Below are 26,606 nucleotides of genomic sequence, written 5' to 3'. Positions count from 1 at the left end.
CACTGTGGAGGAGTTGTGCTCCTATTTGTCGTGGGTTGTTTAGTACAGTTGTGTTCTGTGAAAGTCCCGCTGAGGCTGTGAAGAAGGACAAGTCTGTGGTTTCTTGACTTCTGTGTGATTTCTAATAGTGATTGGGAAAAATTAAAGTCAACAGGGTCAGTCTCGCAGACAACACAAGCGTTTGTGAAAGTTTTGCTCCACTTGTCTTTACAGAATTGTTGTAATTCAGCCTCATAGGAGGGTTTTCCAGCATGAACCTCCTTTTTAAGGTCATGCCACAGCATCTCCGTAGGATTCAGGTCAGTTCTCTTCAGCCTGAGGTCACCAACAGATGGCCGGACATTCTCCCTCATAATTTTTTGGTAGACAGCAGAATTCATGGTTCCATTTATCACTGTAAGTCTTCCAGGTCCTGAAGCAGCAAAACAGCCCCAGACCATCACGGTACCACCACCAGATTTTACTGTTGGGATCATGTTCTTTTACTTTAATGCCAGATGTATTGGGACACACCCCTTCCAGAAAGTTCAGCTTTTGTCTCATCAGTCCACAGAGTATTTTCCCAAAAGTCTTGGGGATCATCAAGACGTTTTCTGGCAAAACTGAGACAAGTCTCTGTATTATTTTGCTCAGCAGTGGTTTTGGTCTTGGAACTCTGCCGTGAGTCCATATTTGCATAGTCTCTTTTTTATGGTGGAGTCATGAACAGTGGGGTAAGTGAGGCCTGTAGTTCTTTGGATGTTGTTGTGGGGTCTTTTCTGAACTCTTGGACGAGGTGTCGTTGCGTTTTTGGGGTAATTCTGGTCGGCCGGCCACTCCTGGGAAGGTTAACCGCTGTTCCATGTTTTCTCCATTTGTGGATAATGACTGACTGTGGTTCACTGGAGTCCCAAAGCTATAGAAACGGATTTATAACCTTTTCCAGACTGATTGATCTCATTTGTTCCTGAATTTCTTTGGATCTCTGCATGATGTCTAGCTTTTGAGAATCTTGTGGTGTACTTCACTTTGTCAGTCAGGTCCTATTGAAGTGATTTCTTGATTGAGAACAGGTGTGGCAGAAATCAGGTCTGGGTGTGGTTAGAGAAACTGAACTCAGGTGTGATAAACCTCAGCTAAGCTTTGTTTTAACAGGAGGGCAAACACAATTTCACATCACTGTACCTAATGAAGTGTCGACATTGAAGTACATATTATCAGTGGACCGTGGGCTCAGTCACCAGTCAGCTTTAGAGAGTGACTTAACAGATGTTGATCTTTGAGACTACGACGCGAGTCGACCACCCAGTCAAACCCAGCCACTCGATAGACATGAAACACAGTGGATAGAAAGTGAAACAGATGCTGATGACTTCCCTCGTTACTCGGCTCCACTAATCTCCCCATCCTATGGATAATCCTGTAAACAGTCACGCACACTGGATGAACGTGTTCACACTTTGCGTAGCGGACCTCTTCCTCATTCGCCTGCAGCGGCGTTTATGTGGGGTGTACCGCAGGAATCATGGTAGATGGGGTGTGGATTGTTGCCATGGCAACTAAGCAGTGGGGTTCGTCCCTTTTCTAAGTGTGTCTCTCCATTTGTTGTGTGATCGTGTACAGATGTGTGTGTGCATTGAAGCGAGGATAGAATGAGAGAGACTTTCCTTTCATTTCACGGTTATTCATTCATTTGAACAATCATACGATTCTGCTGAGTATGTGTTTGTGTAGTGAAACTATCCATCATGGCTGCCCTCACTTGTCCCTAAATCCATATCACCTTCCGTCATTATTAAGAGGCTGAGACTGGTCCCTCTGGGCCCCCGTAGAGAAATCCATGCTCCTCAGCGTGCATGTGCGTTATGTGTGTGTTTCTTCATGTTCTTTTGAGTGTGTGTGTGGCCAGGGAAACGAGCCAGCGGAGCAGCAAGCGAAGACTAATTTTCTATTCAGAGGAGATTTGGAATAATTTTACTTTATGTCCTGCATCATATTGGACCCAAGATGCTGCAAATCCATTTCCATTCTGTGTTTTTGTGTGTATGTGTGCGTTCGAGGAATCCATCTGCTCTCTCCTTGTTAAGATCAACCCCTGAGGACCCCTCCAGCACAAATCCTCTCCTCACCAAGAACAGGAAAAGCATCAGCCTCGGCGTGGCACTCTACACCATCTCTTACGGCTTTGTGTTTGTATTTGTAAAAACTATTTCTTTTTTTAACGTTTGGTCCTACAAGCACGGCACAGCAGGCTTTTGAATTTTTCGTACATGCAAAGAGAGTGTGCATAATCAGCATCAAAAGCCAAGTTATAGTTCCAAGTTTTTAAAGAATTAGGAGAGTGTCTCTCCTGCTGAAATTCATGTGCCAACAAATCCATGCTTATTGTCTTTTGTTATTTAAGAACCAGTTTTTTAAATACATTACTCGCATATAACCGAAACAAAATCTCCACTGAATGTTTTGATATTGACATGGTATTAGCTAAAAGTTGTTTTGGGACACATAGTACAGCCATTTACGTACATCTGTACCCTGTCCTTTCAAACAGTTTCCTTCAAAAATGAAAACAGTGGAGAGAAAAATCTATTTACTAATTACAGACCAATATAGCTACTTCCACATTTCTTAACAAAATGAGTGATAATTTGAGTGATGGCCAAAACAAAAAGGTACAACTCGATGGCAGTGATGGATCTGGTGTCAAAAGACATTTGACACTATTGATCACAGTATATTAATGAATGAACTAGAGACAAATGAAATCACTGGGATTGCATACAAATGGATGAAGAGCAACCTGGAAGACAGATATCAATATGTCCAAATAAATAAGATCAATGAAGATCAATTGTGGGGTTCCTCAAGGGTCTGTTTTAGACCCTAATTTATTTATATTATATGTAAATGATTTGCTCTGTCTCCACTGAATTAGCATTGAATTTTAAACAAAACAAGGTTTAACATAATAACTTTTTTTTTTTTTTTTAAATAAAACATACTAAATCAAAAGTCATTATACACACTGTGTTGCACTTCCATGCATGACATATTGTGTCGATACATGGGGTGATGCATAAAAAAACAATACTCGCCCTATTTTTAAATTACAAAAGAGAGTTAATAGAGAAGAGCTAATTTTAAACAAGGGAATGTTTCTGTACGAGGCGTTAACCCGTGGAATAGTTACCATGATGAAAATGTGTAGTTCAACTTCCTCATTTAAAAAACATGTCTAAAACCAAACTGTTACAAAAATGTAGAAATCAGTCATGAAAAAACAGTAATAATGATTTTGGAAGGTGAAAACAAAGATCAGAGGATATGAAATGTAGATCACCGACATTATTTTTTCATCAGGTCAAACCTGTATTTGTCCTTATTTCCTGTGCGGTCAGTAAAGCTCGACATTCGCATATTGTGCGTGTGACATTGTTGCTAGGAAACACTGGCCTGTGTCAGAATGCCGCTGAATTAGAGATCCGGCTCCATAAATGCAGTAGTACGCTGCTGTACTTACTTCTGTTGACTTGTTGCGCTGCTGATCACCACAAGAGTGTGTGTTTGTGGAGAAGTGGAGATGAGGTTGGCGTGTGTGACGCTAATCTGGATTGTGTTTGTGTATGGAGTAAGCACGCATGCATCCTGACATTATTGTTTTTAAACACATAAAAAAAATGCTTTCGTTGTGATTCAGACCAACAACACTGACTATTACTTGAAATAGAAGCAAAAAAGTAATAAATACGACATATTTTATTCCACAACTAAACAGCTTAAAGCAATTTACCTCCCACTTCTGTTACCGGAATAACAAAAAAATGTTAACCACATGACTTTTTCTCCAGAATTAATGTATTACAGATGTTTAAGCTTCCACTTAATGGGCATTCAAATGATATTTTTATTGAATGTACAGTCGTTAGACTGACACGGAAGTAGACAGTGATTGTGGTGATATTACATAATTTGATGAGGAGGAGTTAAATGGGATGGCACGAATTTATGTATTTTACACAACGGAAACTCTCATTCTGTCTAATCCTCATGTTAAGCTTCAGGGTATAGCTCAAAGCTCCACATGTCTACACATCTGGTTGTTACTCTATGGTATAAAACATATAGGCTGAACAATCCTTTACGGCAACAGGATTTAAAGTATTAACTCTAAATGCAGTCTTAAACCCTGGACTGTTTAAAGGGAGCGGAAGTATTGGCAGAATCTGAAGTCAGTTAAATCTGCACTACTTCTAACGGCCACCAGGGGGCAAGGATACAAAAAGATGTCTAAATGCGCAGAGGTTTTTAATAAATGAAATCTCTCTTACTTCTCACTTTATTTATTAATTTGTTAAACATTTTCCTAATGAGTTTACAGCATAAAGTCTTCAATTCAGCAAGATATTCATTTTGTGAATTATGGTCCTAATAAGAATAAAAGATACACTAAAGCAGTATGATTTAAGGCCACTTGGGTTCTAAATTAGAGCCAAACTGGTGTCCAAATATGGTCACTTCAGGCTCTAATTAACCAATAAGGCTCTGGCCAAATTGTCAATGAAGCAGATCACTTTTCTGTGCCAACAAGTACATTACTTCCTCAATTTCCATTTTCCCTCCCATCCTGCAAGTTTCAATTCCCTCTGAAACGTTGGGCAACGAGTTAAGTGTTTGCGTTAACACAGCGCTCTGCTCTGCCTCCGCCAGTTATAAAAAAAATACTGGCTATTACCCCGCATTGTCATTGTCATACTACATACTACTACTACATCATCATCATCGCTGTATTAACTCCCTTAAAATGACAAAAAAACACGGAGGGGGCGGGGCTTATGACCTATACTGAAGTATAGCACGCCACCGGGGAGGGCGCCATGCTCCGAGCTAGCAGCAGCAGCTGCTTCCCTGCTACTGCCACCTGCTGATATAAACAGTTAGAGCATGGGCACTGGAGTATTTTGTATTCATTATTTTTGAAAAATTTTTGGAAATTTTTTTTGGAAAAAGCTCATGTGTTCAACCGAGGAGGCAAACTTTTAAACTTAATTGGTGGATTCTGCAACTCTGCCGATGGACTCGAGTAATATAATAATATACCAAAGTCCGTTGGTAGGACAGTGGAGGATCAGTCCATTGGGAGGTGGTGTTGCTTTGGATGGTACTAGATAGTATTTGCTCTCTCTCTCTCTCTCTGATGAAAAAAGGGTCCATTCAGCTCCCAGTCAGTTTTTCAGGACTGTAACTACACACTGTGTGTGTGTGTATTTAGGTGGAACATTTAGTTCATCTTCATCACGTTTTATTAATACCACCAAAGGTCTTCTCTACCCCCTCTACCTCACTTTCTCTCGCCATTATTGTGCGTCCCACCGCTCACGCAGAACTTGTGTGTGTGTGTGTGTGTGTGTGTGTGTGTGTGTGTGTGCACTGGTAGTTTTCCATGAGGGAAGGTTTGTGGGGGCCCCAGGGGTAAGTCTTCACAGAGGGGAGGAGTCGGCAAAGGAATTTTGTGTGTGTGTTTGTGCGCGGGGTGACAGTACGATTATGTTAATGAAGAGGAAGAGGGAACGCGCGTGTGTGTGTGTGTGGAGAGGGGGTTACAGGTGTGTGTGTGTGTGTTTGTGAGTGAACTTGCATTGGGCAACGAGAGCGGAAAACTCAGTACAAAGTGGCCGCACGAGCGCGCGTGTCAGGAAGTGGAGGGGTATTGTGCAAAAAGCAGGCAGCGACGGCGGAGAGAGAGAGAGAGAGAGAGAGAAAGGGAGATAAGGGGAGAGAGAAGAGGGAAACATGACAGGGGGGAAAGTTAGGGAAACGACGCAGACAGCGGGACAAAGAAATCGTTTGTTTTGAGACGCCGGTGTCCTTTTCAAGGACAGGCAGACATGCCACCAACGTCATGTGAGGAGTCTCCTCCTCCTTCTCCTCTATCTGGTCAACTCCTCCTACCGCTGCAACTTTCTCCTCTCTCCCTCTCGGCTTGTTGCGCCGCTCTGTTCAGCCCGGTGAAGCAGAGGTGAAAGCGCCATGTGCGAAAAGCGAGCCAGGAAGTCGCTACTAGTGTCGAAGATTTAAGAATAAAAGCATCCTCCTTCTTATCAAGCGTTAGTTTTTAGCTCTAATGAGGATTATCAGGCCTTACTGTGAGCTACGTGAATGAACATTATATCATGCTGTGTGAAACTGGAGCTACATTTTGTAGAAAGAAGCGTAGCTTTTAAAGAGCGAGGCTTTTATTTTGAAAAGCAGCGAATACTGCCTCTTTGTCCAGCGCTGACTGGAAAGGAGTGAATACTGCATGACTACAGGGCGAAAGCTTACACGGCTGAAATGACTCATTGATATGTTATGTGCTTCCCAAACATGCCTTTTCACAATTTGTGTTTTTTTTTTTTTATTCACTTTAACCGCTCAAGTTGCAGTTTTGTTTATTTCAAGTTGCGATCTGGTTTTCTTTGGATACACTCCACTGCAGCCATTTACCACCTAAGCAAAAATTATCCCTCTAAGACAACTGATCTAAACATAATCTTGGTTTTAAGCCAGCGATTATGTGGTGTTTTGCTTTCCAAGGTGCAACCGCAATGAGCGAGTAGCGGCTCGTTTACAAACATGCAAATCACGAGAACTTGCTGCATAAAGTAGAGACAGTCGGCTGGAACCTGAGGTCGGGATGTTGAGTTTTTGATAATCGGGTCTTGGGAAAGTTGAGAAAAATTAAGCAACACCTTCACCTTATCAGAAGGTTTCACAAGTTTGTAATATTTGTGGGTCGTGTTGACACATTCGCTCGCATAAGTGTCTCGGCCTTTTAACCCCAGGCTAACTCCCAGGCCGACCAATGAAGGAGTTAGTGATTGGTTAACCTATGATATATATATATATTTTATTGTTCTTTCTCAGCTACACTATGTCAGAAGGAGGAAGCATTTAAATAGGAGGTAAAGCTGTCAATCCATGGCTTTATATCTGTTAATTTACCACTAAACCCTGACTTTTACATCTGTTGTAAGCCACTTTCACGCACCTCTTTTCGACGGGATCATCCCTATGTTCCCCGTTTTTTATGTGACCAGGGAACATAGGACCCCTTTTTTTAAAAAAGGGTTAGGGTTAGGGACAGGGTTAGGGACCCGGAGAACATAGGTACGGGATAGGGTTAGGGTTAGGGTCAGAGGTTAGGGTTAGGAGTTAGGGTTAGGCAGGGTGAAAGGGAGGCCGAGGCCATTTCTTCCCGCATCAAATGATCCTTCAAGTGACCCGGGAATTTTGAAGCTCGGCTAAAGTCGCCTGCAGTGCGATACACGCCCTGCGTCGCCCCGCTAAATTACCCGAAGATGTTGATGTACCTGCCGGTCCCACTCTGATTTCATCACTGGCCACCCTGTCAGACTGTCTTTGCGGAAGCTCCGAGTTTAGCTCTGAGCTGCTCACTCAGACCTCAAAACTGAGTTTGGTCCACTCTCATAAGAGTGGTCTTCCTGTCGATCTCCCCAAGACCAATCTCAAACGTGTAGCTACACGGTCTTTAATGGAAGCGCATAATTAGCCCTACGTCATGCTCAGTGAATCCACCACGATACGTCAGAAAATCCTGCAACGCTCTATTTCGGCATTAAGGTAGTACAACATTTAAAATGTATTTAAAGCACGTTCAACCTGGTGGACATAGGTGTTATTGTGAACACACTAACTACGCACTTAAGGCTAACTCGTCCCAAAACCCATGTGGACGACAGATGCCTAAGTTTATGGAGTCTGGTCTGGTTTCCACAGCCATTTCTCGAACACTGGCAGTGACTTCTACATTTTTAGCCCCAAGTACAAACTGAGCACAGTGTAAAACCACCTCCGTGTTGAGGGTCTCTTTAATTTGCTAATCCCGTTATTAGCTAGGGACATACTTAAGGTCAGCATCACAACTGGTCACGTCATTACTTTATATGACTGTAGCGGTTTAACTCAGAGGTGCAGGTGTTAAAACTTGATTGAGAATGTTTTTTTTTCCCTCCATCTTTAAAGAGTTATTCAGCGAGATAGCGCAATCACAGGCCCATTACTCACATTCGACGGCCATCTTTGAGGGTGTCTGTCAGCGAACTTGCTCGCGTTCACACTCGGGTTTACACATTACAGTATGTGTGCGTGAGAGCGAGCAGGGACAGTGGCTCTTTGTTGCCGTTGCCAAGCTTTTGGATCAGCCAGGCTGGCAGTGCCTACACGCACTCTTTCTTCCTTGATCCTCTCTCTAGTTCCCTGTGCCGTTGTACCACTGCACTGCGCAATATACTGAGAAATTGAAAAGCTACATTTCCATTCTGAAATAAACTTTGTTTAATGGGTGCATTTTTTGAATGTATAGTTTGGATGAAATTAGTTCTTAACATAAGATGAGCTTCAAGATCAACACTGACTAAAGTTTGATTGAACCTAAAGAGTCAGCAAATTCAACCATATCGACAAAAACCCATCTCACATCTCATTCCTCTAATTGCAGCCGGTAATCCTCAGCGCAGATTAGAGGGACGTGCGGAGCCTGTGTGGTCTGAGCGGACGGCGCGGCGATCTCCCGGAGATTACCCGCTCCCTCTCACTGTCACACGAGCCGCCCGAATCCAATTTACTCTCCGCCGACATCCCCTCGCACGAGGAATGCGATTCAGCAGCTGGACCAGGAAGCCGCTCAGCACTTTCCGCTGAGACGCACTGAATCTGTCGTGGCGTCGTTACAGTTTCCGATCTGTTGCTGACACAGGGGCCGACTTGGATCCTTAATATGTTTAGTCATTACGCAGAGGTTTTGCTGTTGAACTGGTTGAAAGGCGGCCGATGGCGGTCCAACCAGTTCAACAGATTTCAGCGTTTAACAAGCTGTGTTTCTTCAATGCATGGCTAAATGGTTAAATGTTTCTCTAAGAAAACCCTCAACCCAGATTGTACTTTTATATCATGTGGGCAAACAGACTCAGTGTTCTTGCGTGGTACATCCAGCCAGCCAAAAGTATTTGGCTTTGTTGTGGCTAGTCTGTGACATTTAGCACTGCAAAGAGACAAAGGGGAGTTAATTATGCGCCATTTGTCTTAGCTGTCATATTTTATTCCATTTTAATTTAGTCTCAATTGAACAGAGTTATTAGTATTATTCTATAAATCTCTCTTTTAGATGTTTTCTAATGAGGGGAAAAGGTCGTGGGACCAGGCCGCTTCATTTCTCACATCTAGTCGTCCCCTCGTGGATGACATAAAATATCCGAGTGGCATTTTGTACCGTTGAGCCCGTTTCCTCATTGCGGAGAGGAGAATCTGTGGAACTTTCTGTGAATCTGCTGTCGTTATCAGTTTCACAAGCCTGGGCTCGGCCACGCTGTTTTCCCTTTTAATCTGTGTTTTTGATGTCCCGAAAGGGGGGCCTTGACACCAATGACAGCAGGCGAGTGAGGATGATAGAGTCTGGTTTCCATCATTCTGAAGTCTTCTCTCTTTTAACATGTCTCGATAGAAATGCGCCCACAGTCTAAAACCGAGCTCCCCAATCACCGGTCGAGTTGAAGCTTAAAAGCCGAGTTGACCAAGGTGCTAGTCACTGAGGATCCACCGGAAAAACTGCACTTCTTCTTCTTTCCCCAAGCTTGAGGACAAACACCTAAGTTGAACATTTCGAGCAGTGGTGTCAAGTCTCCTTGAAGCACCTACTGGGGAAAAATGTTTTTCGATTTCCTCTGCCAAGTCACGGAGCAAAAATGCTCAGTGGCTTTTATTCTCTTAAAGGTTGTTGACTCCCGACTATAAAAGGAACTGTAACTTGCTGTGCTTTATACAAAGACAAACTAGCATTTTTATGTATCAGAGAGGCCTCACCATCTACTGCTTTGAAACTTGCGACAGCATTAGCTTTAACAGGGTGCACACTGTACTAGTTTTCAAACTTTATTCTCAGAGGTGTGTAATCTTTATTACTCTTTATTGTCGCTGTGCAAGGCAAACATCCAATTCATTAGTCAGCACTCACCAGTTCTCTTATCCCCCTATCACTATGCAGTAAGACAGGTTCAGTGTATGCCGTAGTCTGCAGAGTCTATATTTTTTTCTTTGCAAATTGGTCGCAGCCTTCAGTCTACACTTGACACGACTGGTGCATTTTCTTCCATACCGATACACCTGAACGTCAATTAAACCTGAATGACATATGCAAAAAGGTGACATATAATGACATTTTCAAACCTGCATCCATCAGCGTGATGAAAACCAATAAACATTGAATAATTTTTGAAAATATTTCAGAATTTAAGTGTGTCGGCTCAAGAAATATACTTCAAATGAGTTGTGTTGTGCTGCTCCAGTACAGCGATGAACTGTCTGAATGCTGGAAGCGCAGTGGGACTGAGACACACACTGTGACCCACACATTCTTATAATGTGGTGGGCTGGAATTTGACTCATGTCTGTGGCTGCAATTTCACATATTTGTGCCCTCGCTGCTGTCACTCCACGCTGGACGCCTCATGCAAAATGCACATAATGACAACACAGTATGTAAGAGTTTTATTAGATATAACGTTTCATGGCGGTGTCTTTCGTACGGACTTTGAAGGACACTTCAAGACGGCGCGAACAACAAATGAATTCAATCAGATTTAATGAGAGGTAGCAAACTTGTCACAGTTTTAGCTGAAATCTTGTGATAGCTGCACATGGAAACAATGGATCTTTGTCTATTCGGGCTCTTCAGGAGGAGGAGGAGGAGGAGGAGGAGGAGGAATGTTCTCCTTCAGCTCAACAAACGTCCAGAGTCAGTATCCTTAAATCAACCATACGGTACATGTTGTTTGCTTGTGTAGATTAATGACAAAATGAACCGGAACACTTAGACGTTCAAACTAATAATCCTGCCTTTATAAAACTGACTGGATCGTCTAACAATTGGACCTTTATCGCTGGCGCTTATCTTAATCTCAGCCCAGCAAAAGGATGTTTGTGACTGTTTCATTATAAGATCTTTGGTTCCAAATGTTTGCTTAATGGTAATTGAGAGTGGCACTGCGACAATATCCCAGCGAGCACATTTCATTTGACTCTCGCGTGTTTGCCAAATAAGCCTCGGACAGCTTGTCGGGGTCAGAGTGTCAGTGTAATCTCGGTTAGTGGCGTTGAAATGATCGTTTATTTGTTTGGATAGACGCCGTCCGGTCGTCTCCCCTCCTCTTCGGGTAGTGAGCGCCGGCCTTCTATCAAACAGTGACATCCGGAGAAAACCAGGCGGCCTCGGTTTGATTATTAAACGTATTAAATGCTTCTACGTCACGGTTGGTCCAAAGTTCATGACAGTTTGAGTATTACAAGGGCAACATGCGGCGTGGTGAAACATTTACAAGGTGGCTTTATATAGATGGGGACTACTCCTAAGAAGATTTAGTGTTAACATTTAAAAAGACATTTTCGTCTTATGGGCTTGGCATCCAGTGAAGGTTCTGGTGTTCTAAGAAATCCCGCATTCAGTTTTCTGATTCCATCCCAATCATAATGGAGATAAAGGGGTAGGTAACTCAAAAACTATCTTAATGACTTCCAATAGAAGTGCATGAGGTTAGGGTTAGGTTAGGGTTAGGGTAGGGTTAGGGTTAGGTTAGGGTTAGGTTAGGGTTAGGGGTAGGGTTAGGGTTAGGGTTAGGGTTAGGGTTAGGGGTAGGGTTAGGGGTAGGGTTGGGTTAGGGTAGGGTTAGGGTAGGGTTAGGGTTAGGGTAGGGTTAGGTTTAGGGGTAGGGTTAAGGGTAGGGTTAGGGTTAGGGTTAGCGTAGGGTTAGGGTTAGGGTAGGGTTAGGGTTAACTCTTAACCATAAAGCCAACGTATTACCAGCATTAAATCACGCACCGCTGATGGCTTCAACTCTCTGCAATATTTCCCCTGATAATATTACGATAACCCCCCTGTACTTGCTACTACAGTGGCATTCCAAAGGCCACCTTTTGCGTCTTCAGCCGGCAACGCTGTTTATGTGCGGCAGAGCGTTGTTTAGGGCTAAACAAGAACCTATACCGCATTAATAACCGACCTAAACCCCCAGCAGCCTCATAAAAACCTCTCATGGAACCACTTAGTTCTCTGTTTGCAGTTTACCGATGCGGGAATGAGATCATTAACTGCGTGTGAGGTCGGTATCCCTAAGACTACAATCGAGAACAAATCCTGCAAATGCAAAAGCGTAAACACAGATTCTCAGTGTGTGTGTGTGCGTTTGAAATGAAGGTGTGGTCGCACTGCATGTCATTGAGAGGCTCACAGTGCAGGTACTCGGAGGCCACACACCTACAGCGACCGACCTGATGTGCTGTGGGAACACATGGCGTCGGTTAGCGGCTAATGAACTGCGTGAGATTATCATGAGTTATGACGCCACAAACCTTTGGGGTTTTGTTGGACTGTGGCGAGCTATAGCCATAATGAGGGGAAATAGAGCAGTCTGTGGAAAAGAATGTCTGAAACTCTTCTTCTTTTCTGTATCTCTTCCTCTATTCATCCCTGTGAATAGGATTAGGATAAATTGAATTCAGCAGGCTCTACAGGATGTAGGCCTATGTTCCATTATATCGTCGTTATTACACATTCAATAAAAAATGTAATTCATTAGCAAATTGTCCTCCTCTTGTACTTTTTTTTTTTGCAACCACCAGTCCTCCCCCTCCTCCCTGCATAGTCGAGTGACTACAAACAGTTTACTACAAACACATCCTCCACCAACCCCCACCAGCAGCAGCCAGCCATCAAGGACAATCCTTCCTCCCTGCGAGTTTCAATGAACAGGAAAGAGCACTTCTTGGTTTTGTGAGAGGCCTCAGGGTCACGGGTGTCCTTCGGCGCCGCCATACATCTGCTTTGACATTGCGACAGAAGTCCACGAAGCTTTTGTTCGGAGGGTTTCCTTCACAGGTCATTATTTTTGGCGTTTAGCTTTGTCCTTGCCTACCTGATGGGAAGTTAGAGATCATCCTGTCTGTTCAAGGACACAGAGAATTTCAGGGGCACTGCGCTGCCCGGTCATTCATTGAAAAGCCTTTCTGTTAAAGTTTACGGCTTTGCTCCACAGGAACACCGAGGCGGGGCTTTCTGTTGTAGCTGTTAACTTTTTTGGGTTGTAAGTCTGGTAGTGGTGTATCCGACAAAGATAACTACAATTGTTTGACTTTCCTTGAGGAAGTTTGATCACTTTATCTCCAGTTCTTCACTTCAACAAGTCCACTTCCCTCTTTAGGTCTTTATTAACTACGGGTTCAAATTGACCTTTACACAAGCCGGGACTTGAAACGTTAGCGCAGACTAAGGATGATTAACAGATATTAGTCAATGTAAGGGAGCATTTGCGCTGTTAAAGGAATTCCAGCGCCACTCTTTTGACATTCCTTCAAGTGACTACAAAATTAACTCCAAGGTGTTTCTGTTAGAGGGCACGCAGACCTTTGCCAGAGAGGCAAAGCTAAAGGCTTACTCCCTTAGCATTCAACGTGTTATCTTCGCTATGAGAAAAAGTTTTTTTCTCAGTTTTCTCCTGCACCCTCACGTTTAATTACCTTTTTTTTTTTTTCATTCAGTTTTTACGATTCAAATAAAATCCTCAGCTTTGGGAAGCCGGTCACCTCTAGAACCTTTAGGACTGTGACTACATCTGCGTGCGTGTGTGCGCCTCATTCTCTATTCCACTATCTTTGCCACTGTTTGTACTGTAAACGAAACAGATGGGAGACGGTACACGCGGGGATCCGCTCGAGTTGCGCCGAGAGGCGGCACCGTGGCAGCGGCGCTACACCTGAAATTCACATTTGAGCGTGGAAGGTAACAGGAAAGAATAAGAAAGAGCGAAGCGGTGGGAACAAAACAGGAAACTTGAGCAACACTGTCCCCGCCCTTTTTTTTTTTTTTTCCTGTACGCCTGCTCTAACATTACCTCCCTCTCTCAATAAACCCCCACTCTCTCTCTCTCTCTCTTCCCCCCTCATCCCAACTGCTACTCACCTGTCCAGTTTCACCCCCCCTCCCCCCTTCCCCCACCCTCCCCACCTCCAAGCTCCTCCCCTCAGGGGCAGGTAGGACACAGCTTGGAGGGTATAAAGATATGCTGAAGTGAAGCAACCTATCTTCTCTGCTCTGGGGAGTGCGGAAGACACAGGGCTGTAAGAGAGAGAGAGAGAGAGAGAGGGAGAGAGAGAGAGGCGGAGTGGGGAAGTTTCAATTTAAAAAGACAATTGGATTGACTGCCCTCAGACTTGCACTGCGACCATGGGGCTGGGAGTAAGTACTGGGACCATGTCACATGTCTTGGCTTGCTTTTCTGAGAGTATTTAATCTAAGATTAGGCTGTTTATGTTTTAAGTTTTGGTCACAAGCTATTGGCTAACCTTGTCAAGTTGCGTGTTTGCATACTTTGTACCATAGTTTCGAAATCTGCCGCGGCGAGCGCACGCTCTCTTTCTCACAAGCTCTTGAAATTTTATGAACTTTGCGTAATTTGGCTGCTAATTCTCAGCCCTCCCAGCAATGGTTAACGCAGGTCTCGCAGGGTGTTTGAACAGTGCAGTTTGACGGCAGGCGACACGAAGGGGAAGCGGCAGAGCCGTCCCGCCGCGTGTCTTGCGCCGCCGAGGCTCACTTTTCATTTCGCTTTCTCCACACCAGAGAGGAAAGGATGCCTACAAGCTGGCGGCGACCTCCGATGGCGGGGACAAGAAGAAGAAAGGGGAGAAGGATATGGAGGAGCTGAAGAAAGAAGTCGATCTGGTGAGTGCGCGCCACTTCTAACACCTCGCCCGGACACTTGCGAGGGGTTTCCAAAATCCAGCTTCAAGCAAAGCCAAAAAAGCAACAGCTGCTGGATGTTGCTCTTTGTGACCTCGCGTACACTTTTGTTCACTTCACACTTCGTGACTCACGCCGGATTAACCGGCGAGTGGCATCGGTCGCAGCGGTGACACAGTCACGGCGGAGACAGTGAAAACACAAAGCTCTGCTTCGGCCTCACGGTCGGTCACATGAGATGTAGCCGCCTGCCACATATTTCATAAAGATTGCTACTTACACCGCCGCATGTGCTGTCACATGTTATTAAGGCGTTCACAGCTATAATTAACTCCCAAGTCATGCTCATTAGACCGGCTTTCGGCTCCGCCGCTCTGTTGTCATTACAGTCCCTTGTTTCTCAAAACATGCGAAGCAGTCCTGCAATCAGTAAACACGTATTATTGCGCTTCAGATTCCCTTTCACTCACACAGGACGGTTGTTGTAGATAGTAAAGAAGGATCCCCGCATTCACTTAGTAAATGTGCATGCGCGTTTGAAATATCCTGTGCAGACGGCGGCAGAGCGGTCGGTTTATTTCCACTGCCGTCAGCTTTTTTTTTTTCTCAAGTCTGAATCTGTGGCTTGCTGAGGTCATTTCCCAAGGTCAGCGAGGCGCTGGCTTTACAAGCAGGTCCACTAAAAGAGATAATGAATGAGCACCGGCTCTGACGTTTAAATGCCAGACTCTCGGAGCTGTAAAAGGGATTCATTCATAGCGTGAAAGAAGTGTTTCGTCTAAAAACTGACTCTTCTCCCTTTGGTGCCGCGACTTTTAACTTTGAAAAGTGTCCTTGGCGAGGTCAGCTCACAAGGAGGAGGGCTCAAGTGTCACCCCAAAGGACCAGTTACATATCAGATACCCCGACGGTGCTTTCTAACAGCATTTTTGCAGAATGCCGAACTTCCAGTGTCACCTGTGCTCCATGACTTTCACAAGGTCACCGAGCACAGGTGATGTCCCGCTCTTAAACTACCGCTAATTACGCCGGGATCCTGGCTTGATGCCACTTTTCTAATCAAAACTTAATTAAAGGATTGCTCTTGAAAACCCGGTGACATTACTTGTGCCAATGTCCTTCAGCAGGTCACAGAGTACTGCAGGTTACTAGGTAATAAAGCTCCCATTTCAGTGACATATTAATGATTATTGTCCTCTGAACATCTTAACTAGATCTCAAAGTCCTGCCGGCCCCGCTGAAGGACATCTCAATGCCATAGCAACCGTATCTGCCGTCGCCTCCCGAACTCGCCTTTTAAGAGTCCTCCTTAACTTCTAAAGTGCGTTTACAGAAATAATTTCCGAACTAAAGTTTAACCCGTGCGTCGATTATTCCCAGATTTGAGGCGCGGTTTAAATAATAATAGCACACCGAGCAGCGCTGTCTGTGACACGGAGGTAAGAGCACAGGTGGGTCCCTGCGGAGCAAATGTAGCCGGCGCGTTAATGATTATGGCACCGTCATGCAATTAGCCGTCAAAGTCCAGCCAAAGACAATGAGAGGTATTCCCATAGCAACGCAAATCGACCGGTGGTTTGATAAAATGTGACAAAGTCTAACAAAAAATATAAAGCGGCTTTATTGCACAGGGCAGCAGTGCTGTTCAGTCACTCGATCAAAGTGTAGGTGACTCTGATCTAAAATGTCAAAGATGTAAGAAAGAAATGTCCTACAACAGAAGAGCAACAGCTGTTCTGTTGTAGGACACGTGATGAAATATTACCCGTGGCACTTTCAGTATGGAACGCTTAGCTTGCTTATTATAATTCAAAGGGCTTTCAGGGCGGGCAGAACTGTGCAGTAGCTCCAGTTTCCTCCCTAGTGTGTACGAATGAGACGGGACAATAACAGCTCGTTGGGTATTTTTACTTCTGTCAAATTCTACTTGAGGGACTTGAGGCGCATGAATGTTCAGTCGGAGAACACAGATCCTCCTCCACCGAAGTTGATGACACTGAAGTCTGAAAGCCCCACTCCTGGGTGAACTGCCATGAGCAACACTCTCTGGAGCAAACACCAGTGTATCATTTGGGTGACAATGATTCAGGCCGGGTGGAGTGTTTGCTCGCAGCAAACCGACTGCTCCTCAGCGGCCTCGCGTTTGGCCGCCACTTATTCAACCGCCACCTGACGTTTTACTCAAATTTTACTCCAACTAATGTTTAAATGACAAAAGGTTTCGTGCTTGTTTTGTGCTTTTCTCTCATAATCTTTCCCCCCTCTCTCTCTCTCCATAGGATGATCACAAGCTAACCCTGGATGAACTGCACAGAAAATACGGAACCGACTTGAACAGGGTGAGCGCTCGGCACATGTGTGCCCCTTTGTCATTACGCCGGCCGCGAGTGACAGTGTCACAGAAGGAGATAAGCCCAGGGGCCAGGGCAAATCTCACTGTACAATAGTAGATTGAAAGCACACACATCCTGTGAAGTGTCAGTTGACATTCCTCACATACCTGGAGCCAGTCATGCAGATTTGTTTTGTCAGGCTCGTTTTACAGATGTCCGTCTGGAACTTTTAGCCCGAAACATTGTCCCCGTTATTCTAGGTCGGTGGCTACCAAACGCTGTGACTTGCGACCCCCTCGAATGAACTCATGACCCACGTCACATGTTATGGCCTACTTAAGCGTTTAGAGGATTTCACAAGTAACTGCCCTCATGTGGGGGACCTTGGGGGAAAACGTCTGCTCTGTTTTATCCTCAGAAGACATTGTCGGTAGTATTTACTTGGTACAATTCCCGCGTGTTTGCAGACAAGACTGTGGATTATTGAGTAACTGGTGCCTTGAAATTGAAAGGAAGGCCACGTTTTGTCATTTTAAATGAACTGGCCCTCCAAAAGCGCAAACTCCCTGTCCTCATTCTTCACCTTCTTGTTCTTCAAGCTAGGGACACTACACACACACACACACGGAATCTCATTAAACAACTCAATACAACCCCACTGTGGCCAAATTCTTGACTGATGCTGATTATCTGATGAAATTTGATCTGTCTGAGTTTTCCCCAAAACAAAGACTTCATTCACCCAGGAATACCAGCCTTATTGACCCTACATACAAAGATACTCCCGGTATCCCAGTAAAGAGACCTTTAGTCACACTTTACTCCTTTTTAATACACTATGAGAAAGTTGCCAAAGTACACTCTGTTCATTGATAACAAAGATAAAGCTTGATCTCAGCATATCTCTGTCACGCATTCAGTGGAACAAGTTGTGATTTAGTACAAGCTGTGCTGTAATCTTAAATTACCAAATCTTTCATCCTGCAGTTATGGTTTTTTGTTGTTTTTGTGTCAAGCCAACGATAACCCAGCATCTCTTGAGGTGATAGCAGCTAAACTGTTTACTAAGCAAAGCTGTTCAACAGGAAATGTGTCGCTCTTGCCCTTCATTGTGTTCCAGAGATTAACAACAGATTCAAACAGAGAGGAAGTGTTTAAGGACGTCTTTTCAGGGTTTACATTCACCTAAGTTCACAAATGCAAAAACTAGAATAGTTATTAACTGGCCATAACCTTACCAAGGTCCTTCTTTTGTTTGTGTAGTGCTGTTTTTGTGTCGAACTGTTGTGTAGTTTTTTAGCTAACGTGAACCACTTGTCCTTCGTGTTTCTTTTTAGGGTCTTACCTCCACCAGAGCAAAAGAGATCCTGGCCCGAGATGGCCCGAATGCCCTCACACCTCCTCCCACGACGCCTGAATGGGTCAAGTTCTGCAGACAGGTAAACTCGCGGAAATTTCCATGCAAAGCACATGCCTTCTTTTAATATGTAAATTGTAGAAATGCAAATTGTCTGTAGCCAGTGAAACTCTTTGAAACTTTAATGTTGTTTGTCTTGTTTCCAGCTGTTTGGCGGTTTCTCCATGCTGCTGTGGATTGGTGCTATCCTCTGCTTCCTGGCTTACGGTATCCAGGCTGCATCTGAAGACGAACCGGCAAATGATAATGTAAGGATGTCAATGCCAATGCCTATTAATGAAAACATTAATACCTCCTAAGATTTAGTAAATAACAGTCTTTTCTGTCCTTGTCTAGTTGTACCTCGGAGTTGTGCTTTCTGCTGTCGTCATCATCACTGGTTGCTTCTCATACTACCAAGAGGCAAAGAGCTCAAAGATCATGGAGTCCTTCAAGAACCTGGTCCCACAGGTGAGATTTTCCAGACAGCAACAACACAACCACTAAAAAGCGCATCAAATAAAAGCTACAGTATATCTCAGAATTCTTCCTAGTAGTAATTCCTATCAAGCTTACGTTAGTAGCCACATTTCCGCTAGAGGAACATTCACAGGGACTAGTAACGTTTTGAAGTAATCACTACTTTTCCACTACAGGAATCATAATCTAAATTAAGTTATGAGGAAAGTAAAATGAGGGCTGGAGCATCTCCTCCATGCTTACTGTTTTGTTTTTGTATTGTTTTCTGCATTACCGCCACCTACTGGACTGGCTGAATAATGCTGTGGAAAACTGAGGTTAAAAAACTACTTGGCATCATACGCCAGTGGACAAGTTTGTTGAACCTTCTCTGCTCCTTAAACGATAGAAAAGTAGCCATTCTAAAAAAAGCACTTTGGGTGGATACGCAGCTGGTGACAAACAGCAGATGTTGCACAGTGATAAGGAGTGTTGTCAGTTCATCAGCGGTATTAGTCATCTGCCTTCTTGCTTCTTGGGAGTATAAGGTTTCATGACACTTTTTGACATGATTAGTGATGTTCCTTAAAAACACATATTTTATTATGTTGGATTTCATAGCAAGCCCTGGTCGTCCGTGACGGTGAGAAGAAGAGCATAAACGCCGAGGAGGTGGTAGCTGGAGATCTGGTAGAGGTGAAAGGTGGTGACAGGATCCCTGCTGATCTGAGAATCATCTCCGCCCACGGCTGCAAGGTCAGTATCTAATAGTTTTAATCTGAACAGACATTGTTATGAAGTTCAGATTTGGTTTAGTTTATCATTCTAGGTGTTCTTTAGACTTTATCAGATTTGCTAAATACAGATAGGTAAGGAACTTTCAACACTAAAGAAATCAAAGTTTACTCACACATTTCACAACCAGGAAATCAGCCCAATTTCCCTCTACGTTCTCAGCAGATTTCCTTTGACTCACTCTTACCCAAACATAGAATTTTTTTAATCCTGTTCCTGTTCCTCTTTTAGGTTGACAACTCTTCCCTCACTGGTGAATCAGAGCCCCAGACTCGTTCTCCGGACTTCTCCAATGACAACCCACTGGAGACCAGGAATATTGCTTTCTTCTCCACCAACTGCGTTGAAGGTACAGAACGAGCGGCTGTACCGAGAATCATTTCTAGATCAAACCATCTGAAGTGCATTGCATTTTAACATCTGTTGTTTTTCACTCGCAAAATCTATTCAGGTACCGCCAAAGGAATCGTCATCAACACTGGAGACCGTACCGTCATGGGTCGTATCGCCACCCTGGCTTCCAGTCTGGGGGCCGGCAAAACTCCCATCGCCATTGAGATCGAGCATTTCATCCACATCATCACCGGCGTGGCCGTCTTCCTGGGTGTCTCTTTCTTCATCCTGTCCCTCATCCTTGGATATGGATGGCTGGAGGCCGTCATCTTCCTCATCGGTATCATTGTCGCCAACGTGCCAGAAGGTCTCCTGGCTACTGTCACTGTGAGTCCAAGAGCTTCATGCGTGTTAAACATCTAACGATGGATCCCAGAAATGACCCAAACTGACCCGAGCTAACGTGTCTCTAGGTGTGTCTGACCCTGACTGCCAAGCGTATGGCCAAGAAGAACTGCCTGGTGAAGAACCTGGAAGCCGTGGAGACCCTGGGCTCCACCTCCACCATCTGCTCCGACAAGACCGGCACCCTGACCCAGAACAGGATGACGGTGGCCCACATGTGGTTCGACAACCAGATCCACGAGGCCGACACCACTGAGAACCAGAGCGGAGCCAGTTTCGACAGGAGTTCAACCACCTGGGCCGCTCTGTCCAGAGTCGCCGGACTCTGCAACCGAGCTGTGTTCTTGGCTGAGCAGTCCAACGTTCCCATCCTGAAGGTGATTTTCTAAATATCTACCGTTTTGCTCTAGTTCTCTAAGGGTAACTTCATCCCTGATTATAGACAAGCCCAGTGACAATTACCTCATGGAACATTCTTCTACCTGAAAACATTTTGTAGAATTTGACACACAGTTGACTCATGAGATGCAGTGACTTGCAGCATCAGGACTAGGCAGGGAACTTTATACATCAGCCAAACTACACAACGAGTCTTTATAAAAAGCACTCAAACTAATTAAAGGCTTTTCACAACTTATAATAATATATAGCTAGAGGCTGCCAGATAGAGCCATTGATTTGACATATATATTGACTACTGGCAACGTATTTCTTTCTCAGACTGTTCAAGGTATAATTCATTTGACTGGGTAGGCTTTGAATTTGGATTGTGTATTTAAAATTTTTTTGGTTCAAATGGTGAAATGAAAAACAGACAGTATTTGTCCTAAGAAATAATTGACGTGTTGTGATTATGATCTCAGATAGAGCCGCTCATCTAACCCTTTGTTTTTGCTTGAATCCACAGAGAGACGTAGCCGGTGACGCCTCAGAGGCCGCCCTGCTGAAGTGTATTGAGCTGTGCTGTGGCTCCGTTAACGGCATGAGGGATAAATATACAAAGATTGCTGAGATCCCCTTCAACTCCACCAACAAATACCAGGTAGGCAGTCCACACAAGCAGATTATAGTTTCGGTTTAAATAGCTCAGATTAAAATTGACTTTTTGCTTGACATAAATAGTAACAATACAACCAGCATTTAAATCCTGCCTTTGTCTCGTCCCAAAGCTTTCTGTCCACAAGAACACAACCCCTGGAGAAACCAAGCACCTGCTGGTGATGAAAGGCGCCCCGGAGAGGATCCTGGACCGCTGCTCCACCATCATGATCCAGGGCAAAGAGCAGCCTCTGGACGACGAGATGAAAGACGCTTTCCAGAACGCTTACGTCGAGCTGGGAGGACTTGGAGAGAGAGTGCTGGGTACAGCTCCTTCTCAATTCAACAGCCAGGTTTAGCCAGTGGGGAGACGAAAAGGGACCTCTGAACTGATGAGCATTTTCTTCCTTCTTATCCAGGTTTCTGCCACTTCAACCTGCCTGATGACCAGTTCCCCGAAGGCTTCGCTTTCGACACAGACGAGGTGAACTTCCCCACCGAGAACCTGTGCTTCGTCGGCCTCATGTCCATGATCGACCCCCCTCGTGCCGCCGTGCCCGACGCTGTGGGCAAATGCAGGAGCGCTGGAATCAAGGTAAGCCTCGAATGTCCACATCTTCACTTTTACTGGGTTTTCTGCAGTACGCTGACGTGTGAAACTCTTCCCTCTCAGGTTATCATGGTCACAGGCGATCATCCGATCACAGCTAAGGCCATCGCTAAGGGTGTGGGTATCATCTCTGAAGGCAACGAGACCGTTGAAGACATTGCTGCACGCCTGAATGTTCCAGTTTCAGAGGTCAACCCCAGGTTTGTACTCTTACTTTCAACTACCTAAAAGCCAAAATGTAGTCGCACCTGCTGACTTAACCACAATCAGTGCTAATGAGTGCAAAATGAAATCAGTGTTGGCCAACAAAGTAGTAAAGTCTACCCAGCCAAGAAGGCTTTTACCATTAATTCACTGCAGATGAATAAATCTGAGTGTGTTTCTGAGCTGGTAGCTTTAACGGTTCTTCGTCAGCATGCTTTGTCTGGAGTCAAGATGTCAGAGTTTCTGAAGGAATTTCCTGTTGATCCCCGCGATTCTCCGTTTCCAATGCGCTAAGACGACAGGATGTCAGGATTACAGCCGCCGTCCTCATGTTTCTGTCATTTCCTTCTCAGGGACGCCAAGGCCTGCGTTGTGCACGGCGGTGAGCTCAAAGACCTGAGCGCAGAGCAGCTCGACGACATCCTGAGCCACCACACTGAGATAGTTTTTGCCAGAACTTCCCCTCAGCAGAAGCTGATTATTGTGGAAGGTTGCCAGAGACAGGTCAGTGTCTCACGGAGACGTAAAGCTTTCAGAGACGTCAAGGTTTTTGTCGTGGGTATCCTAACTTCCCCCCTCTCTCCAGGGAGCCATTGTGGCCGTGACAGGTGACGGTGTGAACGACTCTCCAGCTTTGAAGAAGGCCGACATCGGCGTTGCCATGGGTATCGCCGGGTCCGACGTCTCCAAGCAGGCCGCCGACATGATCCTGCTGGACGACAACTTCGCCTCCATCGTTACCGGGGTGGAAGAAGGTAATGCGAACATCTCGAAGGCTTAAGCAAATTCACGACGTCAGACCGAAATGTTCGTCGTCGTGACTACTTTCGCTGCTTTTAATTGCCAGGCCGTCTGATCTTTGATAACCTGAAGAAGTCCATCGCCTACACTCTGACCAGTAACATCCCCGAGATCTCCCCCTTCCTGCTCTTCATCATCGCCAACATTCCTCTGCCCCTGGGAACCGTCACCATCCTCTGTATCGACCTGGGAACTGACATGGTGAGCTCTTTCTCTCACCTCCGCCTCCATTAGATGACATGTGCAGAAATAAACAACTTCCTCTTATATTTTCTTTTAATTTGCTCTCAGGTCCCCGCCATCTCCCTGGCTTATGAAGAAGCTGAGAGCGACATCATGAAAAGGCAGCCCAGAAACCCCAAAACAGACAAACTGGTGAACGAGAGGCTCATCAGTATAGCATACGGACAAATCGGTAATTTAAAGTTCCTTTTTTTTTTTAAACCAGATATTTGAATTATATATTGTAGGCTCACTATTTCTCTCCTCTTATCAGGTATGATGCAGGCCACAGCTGGCTTCTTCACATATTTTGTGATCCTGGCTGAAAACGGTTTCCTCCCCATGGACCTCCTGGGGATCAGAGTCCTCTGGGACGACAAATATGTAAATGACCTGGAAGACAGCTACGGGCAGCAATGGGTCAGTGAAACGCCATAAAACTCTGTATGAAAATGCTTGAAGGAAACGCGTTCGGCTTCTAATTCGATTTCTCTCCGGCAGACATACGAGCGCAGAAAGATCGTAGAGTTCACCTGCCACACGGCCTTCTTCGCCAGCATCGTGATCGTGCAGTGGGCCGATCTGATCATCTGCAAGACCAGGAGGAACTCCATCCTGCAGCAAGGAATGAAGTACGTACGCGCCGGATCGCAGGCGATGAAGAGGATGCCTTTAAAAGTCTGATGCTCATGCTTTTTCTGCGCTTCTCCGCAGGAACCGCATCCTCATCTTCGGACTCTTTGAGGAGACGGCTCTCGCTGCTTTCCTGTCATACTGCCCGGGCATGGACGTCGCCCTCAGAATGTACCCGCTCAAGTGAGTAAAGCGCACGGCACCCTCATCTGAGACGAGAGGCCTGACAAATGGCGCCCAATTTCCCAAATCTGCTCATTTTCACCCAATTTGCAGCCGCTTTCCGTCTCTTCCTTCCATCTGTCGACGCTGCTTTGAGATTTTCCTCGTCGGCGCTTTATTGTCTCGAAAAGCTATTATTGGGTGTTTTCCACTTCAGAGGCAGACTGAAGCGCAGGAGCTTCTTTACTAATGAGGTAGAGGGACAGAAAGCGGCGAGGACGCGTTAAGCTCATTAGCCGAGGAGCTTCGACTGAAAACTCCTGCCATTGTTCTCCGCGATATTGTTTAGCATCTTCCCCTCCTGCTCCTTTCTTCCTCGCCCACCGGCTCACCTTTCTCGTCGCGAGTTTCCTCTTTCTCCGTCTGGCCGCCTGTTCCTGGCCCCCGTTCCCGTCTGCTCCGTCTTGTTGCGTCGTTACAGCCGGAAATGTGCCTAAAACATCAGTTTAGGTTTCGGGTGTTTGCAGGTAGGAATGTGCATTAGCAGCCTTCGAGCAGTCTTGTCATCACAGATCACAGAATCCCCCTCTGAACCGGTTGGCTCTCAGAAGCCTAAACCGAGCTTTTCATGTGCTTTTAGAGGAGCTTCATCCGACCCTAATGGCTCCAGACTCCCTGCACCCGCGTTGCTTTCTTTCCAACTCACGCTGGGGAGAGTGCTCTTGCCTTTTTTTTGTTTTTTTTTTTTTGTTTTGTCGGCTGTAATTTGATCTCTCTGTCTCTCTGTGCGTCCTTTAGGCCATGCTGGTGGTTCTGCGCCTTCCCATACTCCCTCCTCATCTTCCTTTACGATGAAGCCAGAAGATACATCCTCAGACGCAACCCAGGCGGTAAGACGTTTCACATGGTCTCTTATTTTTTGCTTTCCACTACATTTAAAACTTAATACATAAATACGTAAAAAATGTCTAATCAACCAAAAATTTGTCGACCCCTCTGCAGTACCTCCGCGGACCCCCTAAGGGTCGCGGACCCCCTTTTGAAAACCTATGCGCTAAAGGATTAAGCGCGTCTTTATGCTTTAGGAAGATTACCCCTCTACTCAGGATAATTAAACCACATAAAAACCTAAATTTAATTCAATACTATGATGCCAAAACCAAATACAAAGCCAGCTTACAGTGTGGAGATGAATCACAGGTGTGTATAGATGTCCATGTCCATTCATGTGTCTGCAACCACTGCCACAACTGCGTCTCCACACAGACCGGTGAACCATGGCACACGTCATGGCCCCGGTGGGATTTGAACCCCCCCTCCCTTCCCTCGTCTATTCTTCCTAACGCCTCGTTCCATCCACTGAGCCGAGCGGAACCCGTAACCCGGGGGCCGGCTCCGCTGCGCGCAGCTGGGTCCGAGCGCGCCTGCTGAACATCCTCGCCGCCCGTGCGCGGTGAACGACACACGCAGCGCAGCTCACTCCTGGAAAGGAGAAAGGCTCCACAAAATCATACAAATCAATCCAGGTCGTAAGACTGTAGTCATTCCTCGTCAGGGGGCTTGTATACGATGCTATCGCCTCGTTCCTCGTCCCTGTGAGACAAATCTCTCAAAGCAGGCGGCTCCAAATTAAGGATCTTATCATCCTCACACTCTCTCGCCTTATTCCTTTGAATCAGCCGCCGTGATTATCAGAATTTAAACCCTAATTGTGTCTCCTTTGGTTTCTAGGTTGGGTGGAGCTAGAAACATACTACTGATTCAACATGGAGGGGAAGTGTTTCGTCATTATTCACTGCCATGTTACATACCTGTTCGCTAGGCACCCCCTCCCCCCTTGTCCCCTAAAAAAATGCAAAACATGGATAAATTAAAGATATCTCGATGTATATGTCATTCACAATCAATAAAACATTTCCACTGTACGACGTGTGCGTGTTTGTCTTCGTCCGAAATCTGCCTAAAGTCGTGTCAGCATTAACAGCATTTCCACCTCTTTTTTTTTTTATTATTATTTTGCGTCTCCAACCGCGTCGTATTAAAGCGTGCCAGAGAGGAGCGCGTTGGTGTGTTTGTGCGCGTCCATTATCTCGAGAGCCGTCCGGCCGCAGCAGTGTTTGCGATGGATCGCTCCGCCGCCCGCTAATGCGTGAAGAGGCCCTCAGTGAAAATTAACTGACACCACTCTGGCGCTATCTGCTTTCCGTGTTTGCCCTAGTCATTATGGACGCCCCCTTCTTCCCTCAACTGTTCTCATTTGTGTGTGTGTGTGTGTGTGTGTGTGTGTGTGTGTGGGCAACCGATCTCCCATCATCGCACCAACCTGGTCGCAGATGGCCGCATTTTCACGCTGGATATCATCCACAACTACGAGCTCTCATTAATGCCGCTTTTTTTTTTCCGGCTAGTCAGATTCCTTATTAGACACTAAAGAAAAGCTGTAGACAGAGG

The 26,606-nt window shown here is 45.3% G+C and overlaps 1 protein-coding gene across 1 annotated transcript; it reads left to right on the top strand.

The window, feature by feature from the left end:
• The first annotated feature begins 14,092 nt into the window (after window positions 1-14,092).
• Window positions 14,093-26,080, top strand: LOC125000846 (sodium/potassium-transporting ATPase subunit alpha-1). The gene is made up of 23 exons (XM_047576541.1): window positions 14,093-14,260; window positions 14,645-14,746; window positions 17,044-17,103; window positions 18,435-18,536; window positions 18,661-18,762; window positions 18,851-18,964; window positions 19,574-19,708; window positions 19,979-20,096; window positions 20,199-20,467; window positions 20,554-20,862; window positions 21,393-21,527; window positions 21,655-21,847; window positions 21,943-22,118; window positions 22,197-22,333; window positions 22,691-22,841; window positions 22,924-23,092; window positions 23,185-23,339; window positions 23,430-23,553; window positions 23,635-23,780; window positions 23,862-23,992; window positions 24,075-24,176; window positions 24,954-25,045; window positions 25,887-26,080. The coding sequence occupies exons 1-23, from the start codon at window positions 14,249-14,251 to the stop codon at window positions 25,913-25,915; spliced, it is 3,063 nt and encodes a 1,020-aa protein (XP_047432497.1). The 5' UTR covers window positions 14,093-14,248; the 3' UTR covers window positions 25,916-26,080.
• The last annotated feature ends 526 nt before the right edge of the window (window positions 26,081-26,606 follow it).

This window comes from Mugil cephalus, chromosome 23 (assembly GCF_022458985.1).
Source record: "Mugil cephalus isolate CIBA_MC_2020 chromosome 23, CIBA_Mcephalus_1.1, whole genome shotgun sequence".
In the NCBI taxonomy this organism is placed as follows: Eukaryota; Metazoa; Chordata; class Actinopteri; order Mugiliformes; family Mugilidae; genus Mugil; species Mugil cephalus.
This window is presented reverse-complemented; position numbering and strand designations above follow the sequence as displayed.

Bases quoted from the DNA above. Each gene is read 5' to 3' on its own strand.
- LOC125000846 (XM_047576541.1), top strand. The intron at 20,097-20,198 runs GTACAGAACGAG...AAATCTATTCAG, and splicing joins CTCCACCAACTGCGTTGAAG to GTACCGCCAAAGGAATCGTC. The intron at 23,093-23,184 runs GTAATGCGAACA...TTTAATTGCCAG, and splicing joins CGTTACCGGGGTGGAAGAAG to GCCGTCTGATCTTTGATAAC.